At 36.7% G+C, this 15,289-nt stretch overlaps 2 protein-coding genes across 3 annotated transcripts; one reads left to right on the top strand and one right to left on the bottom strand.

The window, feature by feature from the left end:
* Positions 1-4,801: 4,801 nt before the first annotated feature.
* LOC131161399 (L10-interacting MYB domain-containing protein-like) lies at positions 4,802-10,748 on the top strand. Of its 2 annotated transcripts, none has more exons than XM_058117142.1 (3): positions 4,802-5,039; positions 9,606-9,932; positions 10,005-10,748. In XM_058117142.1, the coding sequence occupies exons 2-3, from the start codon at positions 9,606-9,608 to the stop codon at positions 10,623-10,625; spliced, it is 948 nt and encodes a 315-aa protein (XP_057973125.1). In that variant the 5' UTR covers positions 4,802-5,039; the 3' UTR covers positions 10,626-10,748. The 2 variants fall into 2 exon arrangements, with proteins under 2 accessions (XP_057973125.1, XP_057973126.1); XM_058117143.1 differs by having other exon boundaries at positions 4,804-5,039; positions 10,011-10,748.
* A 1,283-nt stretch (positions 10,749-12,031) lies between these two features.
* LOC131161400 (cytokinin riboside 5'-monophosphate phosphoribohydrolase LOG1-like) lies at positions 12,032-15,068 on the bottom strand. Its single transcript, XM_058117144.1, has 7 exons — positions 14,673-15,068; positions 14,066-14,163; positions 13,896-13,926; positions 13,086-13,185; positions 12,879-12,949; positions 12,538-12,681; positions 12,032-12,392 (listed from the first exon to the last, which is right to left on the bottom strand). Exons 1-7 carry the CDS (start codon positions 14,790-14,792, stop codon positions 12,291-12,293), a joined length of 666 nt encoding a protein of 221 aa, XP_057973127.1. The 5' UTR covers positions 14,793-15,068; the 3' UTR covers positions 12,032-12,290.
* Between the last annotated feature and the right edge of the window lie 221 nt (positions 15,069-15,289).

Here is a 15,289-nt window from a genome sequence, read left to right as displayed (position 1 = left end):
GATTACGTTTTCGCTGCATAGGTATGACTTTATATTCAGATTCACCCTGGTGCCTTCCGAGGCTCGAGTTCCATAGTCGGGGGTATCAGAACAGTTAATATATATAATAAATAATAAATAAATAAAGAGGTTGTTACACAAAGGTGGATAATTCATTCGACATTCACAAATTCATTTCTCTTGAAAATGAAATCCCCATTATAAAACCTCCTGAAGAGGACCTCTTGAAGAGGAATCTTTTGAAGAGAAAACTCCTGAAGAGACATCCCTTAAAAAGGGACAGGTATTTGGAAATAATAATAAGATCTCAATTCATTACACGGGAGAAATGTGGGATAGAAATAAAGTTGTTGTCAACAACACATTTGCATATGCAGTAGTTATTGACATTACCAGAAATAATGAGGATCCTGAACCTAAATCTGTTAATGAATGTCGATATAGAAGTTATTGACCAAAATGGAAAGAGGCTATCACATTAGAATTAAACTCTTTATCAAAAAGAGAAGCTTTTGGACCTGTAGTGCAGACGCCAGAAGATGTCCAACTCGTTCGATACAAATGGGTATTTGTGCGCAAGCGAAATGGAAATAATGAAATTAATCGATATAAAGCAAGGCTTGTGGCAGAAGATTTCTCATAGAAACCCAGAATTGATTATGAGGAGACATATTCTCCCGTAATGGATGAAATCACATTCAGATTCTTAACTGGGCTAGTAGTCGCTGAACGACTGAGCATGGGTCTTATGGACGTAGTAAGAACATATCTATATGGATCATTGGATAATGAAATTTATATGAAAATCATTGAAGGATTAAAATTGCCTAAAGCAAAACCCAAAAATTTATATTCAATTAAACTCCAACATTCTTTATATGAATTAAAGCAATATGAACGCATGTGGTACAATTGATTAAGTGAGTACCTTGTGAAAGAAGGTTTCATAAATAATCTAATTTGTCATGTGTTTTTATTAAAAGATCATAATCCGAATTTGCTATAATTTCTATTTATATTGATGATTTGAATTTAGTTGAGATTTCTGAAGAGCTCACTAAAACTGCTAATTATTTAATGATGAAATTTGAAATGAAAGATTTAGAAAAGACAAAATATTGTCTTAGCCTACAGATTGACCATGTAAATGACGGAATTTTTGTTAATCAATCTAAATATACCAAGAAGGTATTAAGGCAATCTACATAAACAAAGTTCATCCTCTGGGATCTGCAATGATGGTGCGATCACTTAATGTAACGCCTCGAATAATAATGAGATTTAAATAATAAAGAGGAAGAGAAATGGACACAGTAACAGAAGAAGGAAGTCGACTTTGTCGACAAACACGAAGCTTTCGTCGACGACATTGCACTTTGGAAGGAATAACTAAGGCGAATCATAAGGGCTTCGTCGACAAATACAGGGGATTCGTCGGCGAAGGTATAAGAAAATTTTACGACGAATACAAGGATTCGTCGATGAGGGTATAAGAGAATTCGTCGACGAATATAGGGGATTCGTCGATGAAGAAATACCGAGAGAGGTTTGAGCTGACTGAATTTCGTCGACGAGGACTGAATTTTGTCAACGAATTTATTAAAGGATTCGTCTACGAATTATGTGGCTCGTCAACGAATCCTCTGTTCTATAAATATAAAAATCTGGATTTTAATTTACAAACGAAGCCAACTCTCTCCTCTCTCTCTCCCCATTGATTTTTCTCTCTTTCTTTCATTGATTTCAGGCTAAATTTACGCCGGATTGACAATCCGAAGCCACCACGACGCTCTTGGGGAAGTTCTCTCTAAATCTACCAGAGCGGATCGTTGGTGAAAGCAAGTTGGAAATCATCCCTGAGTTGAGGTAAGGCTTTTTTGAGCCAAATTTGCTCTTGCGATAGTTATAGGAAATGATATACGCATGAAAATACTGAAATTTAATACTGAAAGTTTTCATTTTCAGGGTATTGGTCAAGAAATCCTACGGGTGTTAGACTAGAATATTTTGGGGGGGCTTTCTCAGTAGCCAAGTAAGGGGATAAACTAAGCTAGTTCTCTTTAAGGAAATGTGTATGTATATATATATATAGCGTTCGATTTCAGCAAATAATATATTTATATATGATTTATATATTTAGGAAAATACTGTTGAAAATGATGGTATGTTGAATATGTGAAAACCTGTTAATGTGGCATGAGTATAAATTGTTATGAAATACTATTTTCTGGGAATGTGTGAATGACACAGATCTTTTTATAATGGGAAACCAGCGTACGGGCCGAGATTTTTATGTATTTTGCCGGCGTACGGGCCGTGCTATGTGTGTGATTTGCTAGTGTATGGGCTATGCTATGATATATTTGTCGGCGTACGGGTCGTGCTATGATGTGACCTGCTAGTGTACGGGCTATGCTATGATATGTTTGCTGGTGTACGGGCCGTGATATGAAGTGATTTGCCAGTGTACGGGCTGTACTATGATTTGCCGGTGTACGGGCTGAGCTATGATAAAATGTGAAATACCGGCGTATGGGCCGATGATTTTTATGATATACGTATATATGTAAAATGATATGATTGATGTGAAAATTAATGATATGAAATATCCATGTATCATAGTTTCAATATATGTTATATGGTATCAGAACCTGGTTGGCTTGGTCTAGGTTAGCACTTGCACGGTACCGTTGCTATGTGTCCATGGTCTTCGTGATCATGATATTTGTGTTAATGCCGCTGCACGGAGTGGTGTGAGATTGGATGGTCGATGTGGTCTTTAAGAAGTGTGTGATCGCCCCTGGTGTACGGACCAGGTCAGGCAGACCCATCAGACTTACAAACTGTACTTTTGACTTGGCAGTGGTCGGCCAACCATTGTCAAGTCTCGCCTTCGGCCACACAACCCAATCATGTGGGGGTAATACATGACAACAACCAGCTAACCTACCAGGAATGTTTTTGTATTATACTTTATAAGATGAGATATGTTTATGAAAATGCAGTATGTTCTGCCATAATTTGATATATATATATATATATGTTTTCCCAGATTTGACAAAACAGATACAGAATATGTTATGTATGGTATATGTAGAACATGGAATGCTCATGTTGCCACACATTGGTATTAGTTTATTTCCCTTACTGAGAGGTGTCTCACCCCTAAATTTTATAAACTTTTCAGGAGCCCCAGATAAGAGAACGGGAAAAGCCCCGCTGAATTAAAGCTGTTTATCTGCCCTCTGTGAAGGGTAAGTTTTTGTAGGGATAGTTAGATTTTGTGGAAAATGTCCTTAGTTATGATTTTTGGGATGTATATACTAAAATATAGTGATTGTAGTAAGTCTGGTATTGTGATATATAGTGTTGAGATGCATATGATTGTATGTTTCTGGCTGCTTAGGCTTCCGTGTTGTGTTCTGATTTATCCCTAGTACCCATGGGTCCAAGTGGATTATGGTCTACTAAGCTAGGATTTGTGATGTGGATTTTATTATTATATTTAAAAAAAATGTGGAAATTAAGCAGGTCGTCACACTTGATGTTAAGAAGGATCCATTTCGGCCTCATGATGAGGGGGAGGAATTACTTGCTCATGAAGTACCATATTTAAGTGTTATCGGTCCTCTAATGTATCTAACCCATTGTATAAGACCCGACGTTGCATTTGCTGTAAATCTACTAGCAAGATACAACTCCACTCCTACTCGGTAGTACTGGAATGGAATTAAACACATTCTACACTATTTGAAAGGTATATCTAATTTGGGTCTATTCTACTCATTTGATTCTAAATCTCAATTAGTAGGATATAGAGATGCTGGATATCTATCTTATCCTCACAATGCTAAATCTCAAACTAGATATATATTTTTTTACGAAAAAAACTGTTACATCTTGGAAATCGATAAAACAGACGATTACAGTAACATCTTCCAATCATTCTGAAATACTAACTATCCTCGAAGCAAGTAAAGAATGCGTGTGACTTAGATCGATGATTTCTCATATTTAAGCAAATTGTGGTCTTCAATCAATCAAGAATATTCCAACAGTTTTATATGAAGACAACAAGGGTGACAAAACAAAGCATATCTCTCCAAAATTCTTCTATACACATGAACTCCAAAAGAATGGTGATATAGATGTTCAGTAGATCCGATCAAGTGATAATATAACATATTTGTTCACCAAAACTTTGTTTATTACAACATTCAAGAAATTGATTCATGTCATTGAAATGAGACATCTTAAAGATTTTAATAGAAGTAGTTAATAAAAGAGTGACATCCAAGGGGGAGTGTTATGAAAAATAGGATTACGGGAAAAGTGGATGTCACCCCATCTTCCCCTACTTTGATTTCTACCGCAATAAATGTAATGTTATCCATATTACCCTATAAAAGGGCACCCTAACCCTTACATTTGTAACATATATCATTGCATGCTTCAATGCTCACTTGCATGCTTGAAGTAAGTAGGGTGTATATAGATAGAAAAGGAGAGATAAATAGAAGATAAAGATATCTTGTATAAGATCGGTTTTATATCATATTATAATTCCTTCTGTAAAAATGAAGTTTTGATCCCATCTGTCTGTAGAATTGGTATAGCTGAACCACGTAAATTTCCGTTTCGTCTTTATTTATTTATTTTTCTATTTATTTTCTACATCTTTTATAGCAAATTTGTAATTATCTAAAATTTAAAATTATGGTTAGTATAGCTGAAGGTGACATAATTGACTTAATTACTGGCATTAACCCTAATAAAACAAAACTTTCTGGCCGTAGATCACGTGGAAAGGATTGACTGTCGACTTGAAATTTGGAACCAATGAGATCTCGACGTGTTTTCCATTCAGTATCAGTTCGACCATCTTTGGTCGCCACCTCTCTCCCGGCTTAATCACGTTATAAATAAATAATTAAAGTTTATTATTCAGGGACGGAACTTTGGGGCCGGGACGCTCTGTCACCGACCGCCACTGCTCTGCAGGTGATTCCCCCGCGGCTTCCCGGCGTTTTATCCGTTAGGTTAGCCATCAGGACACCTTCTTCTTGTTCTTGTTCTTCTTGTCTGCGATCATCAAATGACTTCTGCGTACAGTTGTTGATGTGCTTTCTCTGTTTGTTTTATGTGCGCGGATTCTATTTGTATTATCAAATTGTCTCGCAAAAAAATAAATAAATAAATAAATAAATCAATCGATTTTCATGTTTTAATTGGAAATTAAGCGCATAAATCCGTGTCTTGTCACTTCCTAGGGTTTTGAGTTAAAGAAAATTTGAGTGTGGAAAACCCATTTCTTGCCAGCGAACGCATTTACTTGGGGCGTGTTGGTGAACCACAATCGGGAATTGAGGTCTCATGATTGATTATGAGAACGAAACTTGAATTCCTTTTTGTTTTCTCTTTTAAATTGAGTATGGAAACCCCGTTCTTGCAAACGAACGCATTTACTTGTTGGTAAACCCCACTTATGAATTGAGGTATCATTGTTGATTATGAGAGCCAAACTTGAAAAATACATTTTGTAATTTTCGCGTTTAAAAAATGTGCACAATATTTTAATATAATCATGCTTTGCAAAAGTAGCGAGTTCTTTGCTCGTGCAAGTTGATAATCAATCACTAGTTTTAGCTGCCAAACAAAACCTTAATAGTTTGAACAATAGTCCCTTTAGTTGTCTACAGAATGTTAACCCCTGGTCTGATTGAGAGCCAAACATGAAAAATACTAATTTTTGAAATTCTAATTGCACATTTGAAAAATGTAAGGGTGGTTGTATTGTGAACCACCTCCAAGGTTCCATAATTGATCGGGAGCCAATCATGAAGAATACTATTGTTTGAAATTCTAATCATACATTTGAAATATGTAAAAAATACTCACTGAATGTCATATAATCATGTTTTGCAAAATCTGCTGGTGCTTACTTTCATGATTTTAAAAAATCTGACTATCAAGAAGTTAGTGTAGTTCCCAAATTCACTCATAATCATGTTTTGCAAAAAATTGTTAGAGCATAAAACTCAATAAGCAGTTCCGGTTACTAAACTCATCCTTAATAGTTAAGCCACAAGTACGGCTTCATTTCTGGAATAATACTCTCTCTCTCTCTCTCTCTCATACACAGCACACACACACCCGGGGGAAGGGGGGAACTTAGTGTTTTTCTAATAGATGCAGCTGTAGTTATGCGGTCTGTTGTCATTATAAGGGATTGTGAAGAACACAAATTTTCGATTGGTATGTCTAACTATATACTGCCTTACACCCGACAATGATGTCCACTGTGACATATTGATATACTGATATTGGACATGGCATGTTCTTGTGCAATTTTGCTTACAATGCCCTTTCATATTGAATCCTATTTTTTATCTTGTTGTGCCAATGCCATTGGAAGTTGTAGAATTTAATTTTATTCTTACTGCCTTTCTCTTTCTCTCTCTCTCTCTCTCTCTCTCTCTCCCCATCTTCCACATATTGCCTCACTCTACTTTTTCATACTGTTGTAAGAAATTCTCTCTTGTTTATTTAGTTCTCAACAAAGTTTTGTTTCTTTTTTGATAAAACCATTCATCATAGAACTTGGACTATTTTCCATGATATATTCTTCTCGTCAAAACTTTCTGTAATAGCATCTATAAATCCCTCATTATTTAAATAAGGAAAATAATTTAGTTGTGAAATCACATTTAGGTTCTGCCTGGTGTTGGAGGACTGGGGCCTTGGAATTGGAAGTTTGTCCGGATGTCAATTGCCATTTTTTTTTCTTCAAATTAATCCCAGAATTGGTATTCATTGACACTACCGCACTATTTAAGCGTGCAAAAGTGATTCCACATTTAAAGTAAATATTTATGCCATTTAGTGGAATGTAAGATATTGATACAATAGAAAACTCTTGTTCAATGGGGCACTCAAACTCCTCTTGATCAAGAAGCAGTTGGATCTAGTTACATCTCTCATTCAGTGGGGTACATCTCCCACTGCACAAGGTTCTACACCACCTGTGGTCTAGGGAGGGAAAATTCTACGGAGTCCTATAGGGCTATATTTGAGTCAAGTTGAATCAATACAATGGGGGTACCTAAAGTTGACTGAACTTGAAAAATTTTAACTCAAAGCTCCAACTCAATCAATTTCAAAATTGTTGATCTCAAGCTCAATTCGGATGCAAGGTCAAAAAACTTGATCGACTCGTTTAAGCTCTATTTAATTATAAATAATATTAAAGACATACATAAGAGATGTAAAATTTAATAATATTACATGTATGACATATGTATACCGCTTACTAAAAAAAAAGATGTCCCCAAGCAACAAAGCTCCCTGCTTTGCGAGGGTAAAGAGAGGGTCATTACAGTGAGCAGCCTTACCACTACTTCTATGTAGAGAGGCTGTTTTCTTGGACCCAAACCCGTGACCAACCGGTCATAGAGGTACAACTTACTGTTGAACTGAGGCCTGTGACTAGTATGTCAAAAGCTCAATTACGCTAACAACTAGTATGATAAAACTTGAACTTGACTCATGAAGCTACTTGAGTTGCTCGCTTGGTTCATCCCAGTTGAGTTATATAGAAGAGTTGAGCCCAGGCATCTCATTAGCCAACTTGACTCGCTTAACTATATCTTCATGAATAATTTAGCACACTACTGAAAAAATCAACCTGTTGAATCTTAACAGCACAGCAAAATGTGAGACTACCTAAGCTGACCAGTGTTCTACCCCTTCTCTCAATGTCAGAACAGTATACTCATTCAAGAGTGAAAAATGATTTTGCGAAGACAACAAAAGACTAAAGTTATGGTTACTCCTCTTTCTCATCACAGAATTGATGCAGAGAAGGGATGGAAGGTAAAAACAACAACAAAACCAAGCCTCGAGTCCCATGAGGTGGGGGGTTGAAGGCAATCATGTATGGGGGTGATCATTGGGCCGGTTCGGCCCATTTGGTTAATTAACCGAATTAACCAAAAAAATATAGGTAAGAAAATTCCAAAACCAAACTGACCGAATTATTCTTATTAACTGACCATTACCCAACCGAACTGAATTTTCAGTTAATTCGGTAAACTAAATTTAATTGAACCAGTCACGCACACATATTTTCAACTTTTGATATACTGTTAGCCTTCAAAATTCCAAATTTCCTGGAGCTAAGAATGTGAAAAAATATTGTTTAAATTAAATGGAAAGAATGAATGTAAATTCAAAAGTTTTATCATCTCCAAGCAGATCAATTGATGGCAGAGCTTTCAAATTTCAAAATAGCTCACAATCGTGACTCACAACTCACAAGAGGGCAGAAGCGACAGCTACGGTGAGGCAACAGCGTTGGTGATGGGACGAAGGCAAGGTGACTCAAGTGGGCTAGGGTGACGGAACAGCAAGAGCGAGGCGACTTAGGCAAGAGCTAGGCTGCTAGGGGGACGGGCTGACTGAAAATTGAAATCCGATTTTTAACTAAAAGGAAAACCAAACAGAACCGAATTATAATTTAACCGAAGTGAACTGACCAAATTGGCTCGGTTAATTCAGGTAATTCGGTTTTCACCGAATTGTGCTCACCCCTAATCATGTTAAAAAGAAAAAAGCAATAAAAAAATAAAGGCTGTTTTTGATATTTTAATCCAGCCAGATCTGACTGGATCTTTTTAGGTTTGGAATTGTGTGAATTGATTGATTCAGATGAGTTTCACATCAATTTGGTGTGGAATTGATACAAACAGTTAAAATTGTGAATTGCAAGATTCCTACACTATGGATTCAACTTTAATATTTGCTGCAGATTATCTTTGGCCAATTGTCTTGTTATTGCATATTGCTTTATGTTGGTTTCCTTAGGCAAGTAGTTTCATTGTCATTCATCTACTTCCAAACTGTATGATACAAATGTGATTAGGTAAATACAAGATCTAGAATGGAGCAGTTTTTAGAGTGCATTTTAAATTGTTTACAAACCATTAGTGCACATCATAGCCAATGCATGACATCTTGTGCACATGATACAGTTTGCTGCACAGGGGCTGGATTGACTTCCATATGCATTTGCTAAGATCTCCTGGCTAAAAATCTAAAGGTCTTGATGGTGCGCAACAGTCATGTTGATCCTTTTCTTGTTTATGACATGCTGTCTACAATTTTTTTTAAAAGGGAGTTGCTGGTGGTTTCTTAATGCTGTTCCCCTTTTTGCTGCTTGTATAATTTCTTAAATTAAAAAAAACAAGTTTTTCAAATCCTTTGAATAGGAGATGTGCTTTACATTTAAAAAGGTTTAAATGACTGCACTTCTGTTAATGTGTTAAGGTGTACAAGCTGCAAGACCTTGTGTATTGTTTTTGCCACATCACAGGAATGATGTTTCTGTATGGTCCAGTCAGAACATCGTTCCATATGATATCTTCTTTGGCAGTTTAGGAATCTTGGATTGTTAGAGTTCTCTCTCTCTCTCTCTCTCTCTCTCTCTCTCTCTCTCTCTCTCTCTCTCTCTCTCTCTTCTTTTTTTCCATTCTTTGGTTTTTGAGGTTTTTTAATTCTTTTTTTTATGGACACATTTTATTAAATAAAAATTTATTTCATGGTTTCAGATGGAGATTGAAGCCAGCCATCAGCCCAAACAAGAACGTCTAAGGACAAGATGGACAGCATCCCTCGATAAGATATTTGCAGACTTGGTTGTTGAGCAGATTCAACTGGGAAACCGACCAAACAATGTTTTTGACAAGAAAACATGGAATCATATACGTGATAAATTCAATAAGCAAACAGATCTCAACTTCAACAACAACCAGTTGAGGAAGCACCTGGATGTTCTGAGGACACGCTATTATAACCTGAAGTCTGCTTTCGATCAAAATGAATATGCAATGGATGATTCTTGTTGCATTGGATTTGACCTGTGGGAAGATATTGGGGTATGCATCTTTTTCCTTTTCAAATCCTCTTTTTTATATTTTATTAGAATCTGAGCTTCTGTTGGATTGTAGTTACAGACACAGTCAAGGACTGAAACAGTCAAAGTTAAGGACTGTCCCATATATGATCAGCTATGCACAATATTCACAGAAGCAGGAGTTGACGGAAGATATGCCCAATCGAGTCACTATGAGGAGATAGTCAGCAAACCTGTTGGAATTGATACTGCAGGGTTAACTCCATGCCCCGAGAGTGAAACCCCGAGGTCCAATACTCCATCTTGCTCAAGATTTGTACAAGGGAAAGCTTCTTCAGCAGAGAAGGTGAACAAGAACCTTGCTGGAAGGAGGAAGAAGCGCTTATCTGAGGCAAACTCTTTTCCTGGTAGAGGTGGCAGGGATGAAGGAATAAATGATGCTATAGCAGAAGCCATGTTAGAAATGGTTGCTGCTTCCAAGTGTAGAACAGCAGAGGCAGCGCAGATTGATGAGAGATATAGTATAACAAATTGCATTAGAGCATTGGATGAGATAGAAGGCATTGATCAAGGGATCTACTTTACTGCTTTGGACCTCTTCGAGGAACCAGACTTGAGGGAGATGTTCATTTCACTGAGAAATGGCGAGATACGGTTGAAATGGTTGCAGGAGAAATGCTGCAGCAACTCCATCTCAGCTCAAGTTAGTGTATGACATTTTCACCCGTTCAGTTAGCATGCACATTCTGATGGAATAGTTATTTTCTAGTTGGTAGTTCATTTTGTACGACTTTCTATGGGTTTATAGTTCATAAATAATATGTTTATGTTTTTGCCATTGGGGGAAAGGGTGAGATAATTATTTCAAATCATTTTATTTTAAAAATAAATAAAATGTGGAAATAGAAAAAATAAGAAAAAAAACAGTTGAATGGGAACTGGAAACTCAGCACTTGAAAAATTCAATGATTGTCATTCTTTTGCTGAAAGAAATGTCAAGTTGGTAGTTCATTTATAATGAAGGATAATGTCCTTTGCAACAAGAACAAGATTGAAGCGCACGTGAGGGAAATTGAGATTGTTGACACTTAAACATGGTGGAGAAGCAATCTTCCTGGGCCACTCTTTGAATACTAGGCTGAAATTAGGCGATTTGTGGGCCCAAGAGGCCCAGAAGACTTCACGGGCCCAAAACTCTCGTCTCGGGGGAAGCCATGGCAAGACTTCAGACTCTTCGTGGGCCTCAATCTGTGGGAATGGGAGCACGCGTCTGGGCCTGGGCATCAACATGGGCCGTGCTGTAATCTACAGTAGGACAGTGGCAAGGTCCGTTTAATTGTGGAAAAATTATTTCCCTTTTGTTTTATACAGATTACAAGAATATTACCTTATCCCTGCTTTCCAATATTTGTATGATAATTTTAAAAAAATAAAATTTGCAACTTTTTTAAAAAAAAAAAAAAATTAGACAGTTGGGTGACAATTTTTATAACTACTTTAAAAATTAAGAATGAAAAAATAAAAATATTTTCACCACAAAATGAACATGTACCTTAATTTTTCAATTTAATTCTTAGGAATTATATATTATATCATAATAATAAACATTTCTGCTTGCTTTTGTAGCAATCAAGGAAGCTCAAGTCCAATTTATTCAGACTTTTGGTATGCTCATAATTTCAAAGTGGTATACAGCAAACACATCAATTGGGAAAATAATATAAAACATATATTTTAAGTGCTTCATATTTATTGCAATTTCATTTTATCTTTTACAAAGTTGTAATGAAGTCTGATTTTATTTTTCATAAAAATTATGTGTGGATACAGTAATTTTTTTAAAAAAAGAATATTCTAAATGTTTGTTGCATGTATCCAAATTATAGCTCTCTTTTTCTAATACTTAGTTTGGAAACATAAATTTTGAACTTTAAATTTAAGTTTGGATGAATTTGAATATAATTTTATATTATATTTTATTCAAACTCAATATAAATTAAAATCTAAATGTTATTCAAATGTAATATAGGTAAGGATCTTTGCTCCAAAGTGTCAACCAAACACAGCAGGGTAAAATGTAACTATCCTAAGATGATAAAAGCGCGAGAGCGAGACCCAAGACATGAAACTCAAAAACCTTGGCGCCCTTTTTTACCCAAGTCAGCTTTTAAGCACGTGACAAAATCGATTTAAAATAAGTAAAAATTATAAATATTTATACATATACATTCACAGCATGGTCCACAGTGGAACAAAAAAAAACTGTGGCGGCAATTTCCCGGTGGAGCTCACGCCTACGGGGGGATTGTGTGTTCTCGACGATGATATGGTGCGATCTACGGTCGTCCTTCGTAAGGGGTTAAAATTAATGAGAATCAGGTCAACGGGCGATGTTTGACTTAACTCCGGTACTGTATCCCAGCTGCTGCTCCATCTCCCAGCTGAGCTTGGGCGCCACCCCGCAATGCACCGGCACGTAATCCTGCAGGTACAGAGGAAATGGACGGCTCCGATCAGTCGACCGCACGCAGGAACACGTGGAGGGCTTCTGTTGGGTTTGAGGGTCAAAAGTAGAGGGGTAGGTCAAACACGGCGGAGGTGCACGTGTGGTGGGGTTGGAGAAGTACCTCAAGTTTGGAGAAGAGCTCGTGGGCAGTTGGGGCAGAGACAATAATGTGGCGGGCAGCGGGAGCTATGAACCCTTCGTCCACCGCCTTGTCTATGAAGCACAAGAGAGAGTTGTAGTACCCTTCAACGTTCAGTAGTCCCACCTACATCCCATCTCAATCACCATCTTTCTTTCTAAATCATTCATGATTAATAAATAAATAAAATAATTATACCTATGCGTAACCTAAAAAAATTATTCTTTTAGAATTTGGCAAATTTAAACGATTACTGATTTATTTTTATATATATATATATATATATATATATATGTGAGGGAAAAGGGTAAAAATGTAATTACAGGCTTTTCATGGATGCCCAGCTGAGCCCAAGTGATGACTTCCAGGAGCTCCTCCAAGGTTCCATAGCCGCCTTTACATAAATTAACAGACTTGGCCGTTATTTAAGATTCTCTCGGGAGATGCATGCCACAATTTTAAAAAGAAGAAGTTGGTGGCGAGATTAGGATTAAATAAAAGCGAGGGGATATATAATTATGAAGAAATACCTGGCAAGGCGATAAAAGCATCGGCCTGGCGAGCCATCTCGGCTTTGCGCTGATGCATGCCCGCCACGGCTCTTACTTCCCCGACCGTCTCCCCCGTAATCTACACTTCCCATTAGTACATTAATTATATATAATATACACTGACGTATTAATTTTTAGTTATTTAGTTATTTAATAATAATAAATTAAAAGAATATGCAAGCGTGGAAAATTAAATGCGTGATCATCAGAAAAGAGGGGGGGGGGGGGGTCCCAAGCCGAGTGTGCCCGACCACACGATTGGTTTAATCTTGGAAAAGTCAATGAACTGGAAAAGGACAGTTTTCATGGCTAACCAATTTGGAGTTGGCCTATTATCATTCTCTAATCACAGAAATTGGTTGCACACTATTTTTTTTTTCTTTCTTTTTTTTGAGGTATTAATATCTGAAAATTATTGACAACTCATATTTCTAAAAATGTCTCGAGAAAGAATTACAGACATGTCAGTATAATAAACGACATGCTTTTAGAGTAAGGTTTATTTTTCATTTCATATTTGTCTTTGTCCGAAATTCTTTTGAGGGACATCTTTCAAAAAGCCTTTATATATATATATATATATATATATATATATATTGATATTTATCTTTAAAAATATTTTTGCAAGAGTTAAATAATAATATTCGTGACATAAATAACAATTTTGTCGGTTCCTATTTTGACATATAAACAACTAAAAACCTTATTTGTTTGGTAAAATATAAAAATAAATAAGAGAGAGAGTAGTGCGCTTGTTTGTTAGGAAGGATAAGAACTTTTTGTAAGTACCTCTCTTGGCATAAGAGTCTTGGGAATCACTCTGCACAAAAAATAAACAAACATATAAGAAGAATTAAAACAAAAAAGACAAAGTAGAAGGTAACACATGTTTTTGATTACACAGAACTCCTAAAGAAAATATGAATGAAAAGAAAAAAGTTGGGAGTAAAGTGAGTTACCCTAAAACGTGGCGGCCACCATTATGGACAGCTTGGGAGACCAGTCCCATCAGGCCAATGCTCCCTCCACCATAAACCAAGTCTATGTTCCTCTCAACCTGCATTTTTATATTAAAGCAAACCCCCACTCCTTCAATTTGACGATCATTTTTTCAGAATAAACATTTAAATAATGACTGCTCTAGCTCTAGTTACTTCATTTCACTTTTTAATATTTGTTCTTATCTCATCCCCAATGAGGCATGCATGTGGATCAACCAACCCAACCCAAGAAGGAACCAAAACAAGAAAAGTTAAATACACAACAAAACAAAACAGAAAAAACAGAGTTCACTCTTTTCTCCTATGTTCTCCTCTGCTTTTCTATCTCAATACAAGCTTTACTGCACAAATTTAGTTTATTAAAGTAAGAAGTGAAAATAATGCAGGGTTGAGGAGAGCAGATGGAATTGACGATCATTGGTCAGAGACAGAACTTAAATTTTGATTTAATATACATGGTTAATTATAAATACCCACGATTGAATTGAAAGATAAACAAACCAAGGAACAGAAATTGATTAAACAGTCGTCTAAAAGCTTCTCTGCGTTTTTGATTTGCACTCACAAGTTGGTTGGCGAGCTGGACGGCGGCGAGCTGGTAACCGGGGTTCTTGCCATGGCTGCTACCGCAGAAAACACAAACTCTTTTGAATCTCGATTTCACGCAAGGCTCACGGCTTTCCATTGATTTCAGAATCTGCTCAGTTTATTGACGTGTTCTGCTCTTGCTGTGACCTCAGAGAGAGAGAGAGAGAGAGAGAGAGAGATTAGGAAGCTGCTGCTGTATGCTCTGTTCCTGTTGTGTCAAGAAGTCAGCAGTGTTGATGGCAAAAGCGTGGGAATGAGAAGTGGAGACATTGTTCCCTTTTTATATCAAATCAATGCCCAGCTCTGAGCTGAGCTCCCCTGTGGTTGAAATTGAAAATGTAATTGAAATTGAAATTGAAATTGAAGTTGAAATTGAAATTGAAATTGAAACTGAGTACCGGTGGATTTAATTTGGGTTGTCAATTAGGTTCGGGTAGGCCAGTGTACGGGGTCCAGCCCAAACGTACATGGGTTGCGTCTGATTTTTTTCTTTTCAATTGTTTTTATATTGGGAGGGAGGAAGTAGGAACCGAGGGAGAAGGAGCAATGAGGATTCACATTACACACAGAGTGAGCATGACACGTGAAGGGCGC

Source organism: Malania oleifera, chromosome 8, assembly GCF_029873635.1.
Source record: "Malania oleifera isolate guangnan ecotype guangnan chromosome 8, ASM2987363v1, whole genome shotgun sequence".
In the NCBI taxonomy this organism is placed as follows: Eukaryota; Viridiplantae; Streptophyta; class Magnoliopsida; order Santalales; family Ximeniaceae; genus Malania; species Malania oleifera.
The sequence above is the reverse complement of the archived record's forward strand: the minus strand, read 5'-3'. Positions and strand labels throughout refer to the sequence as shown.

What these genes read in the sequence shown, in the direction of transcription:
- LOC131161399 (XM_058117142.1), top strand. Translation starts at nt 9,606, where the DNA reads ATGGAGATTGAAGCCAGCCATCAGCCCAAACAAGAACGTCTAAGGACA. An exon ending in ACCTGTGGGAAGATATTGGG is followed by an intron (nt 9,933 to 10,004) that starts GTATGCATCTTT and finishes GTTGGATTGTAG; the next exon opens with TTACAGACACAGTCAAGGAC.
- LOC131161400 (XM_058117144.1), bottom strand. Translation starts at nt 14,792, where the DNA reads ATGGAAAGCCGTGAGCCTTGCGTGAAATCGAGATTCAAAAGAGTTTGT. An exon ending in GGTGGCCGCCACGTTTTAGG is followed by an intron (nt 13,927 to 14,065) that starts GTAACTCACTTT and finishes TTTTTTGTGCAG; the next exon opens with AGTGATTCCCAAGACTCTTA. An exon ending in AGCTCTTCTCCAAACTTGAG is followed by an intron (nt 12,393 to 12,537) that starts GTACTTCTCCAA and finishes CTGTACCTGCAG; the next exon opens with GATTACGTGCCGGTGCATTG.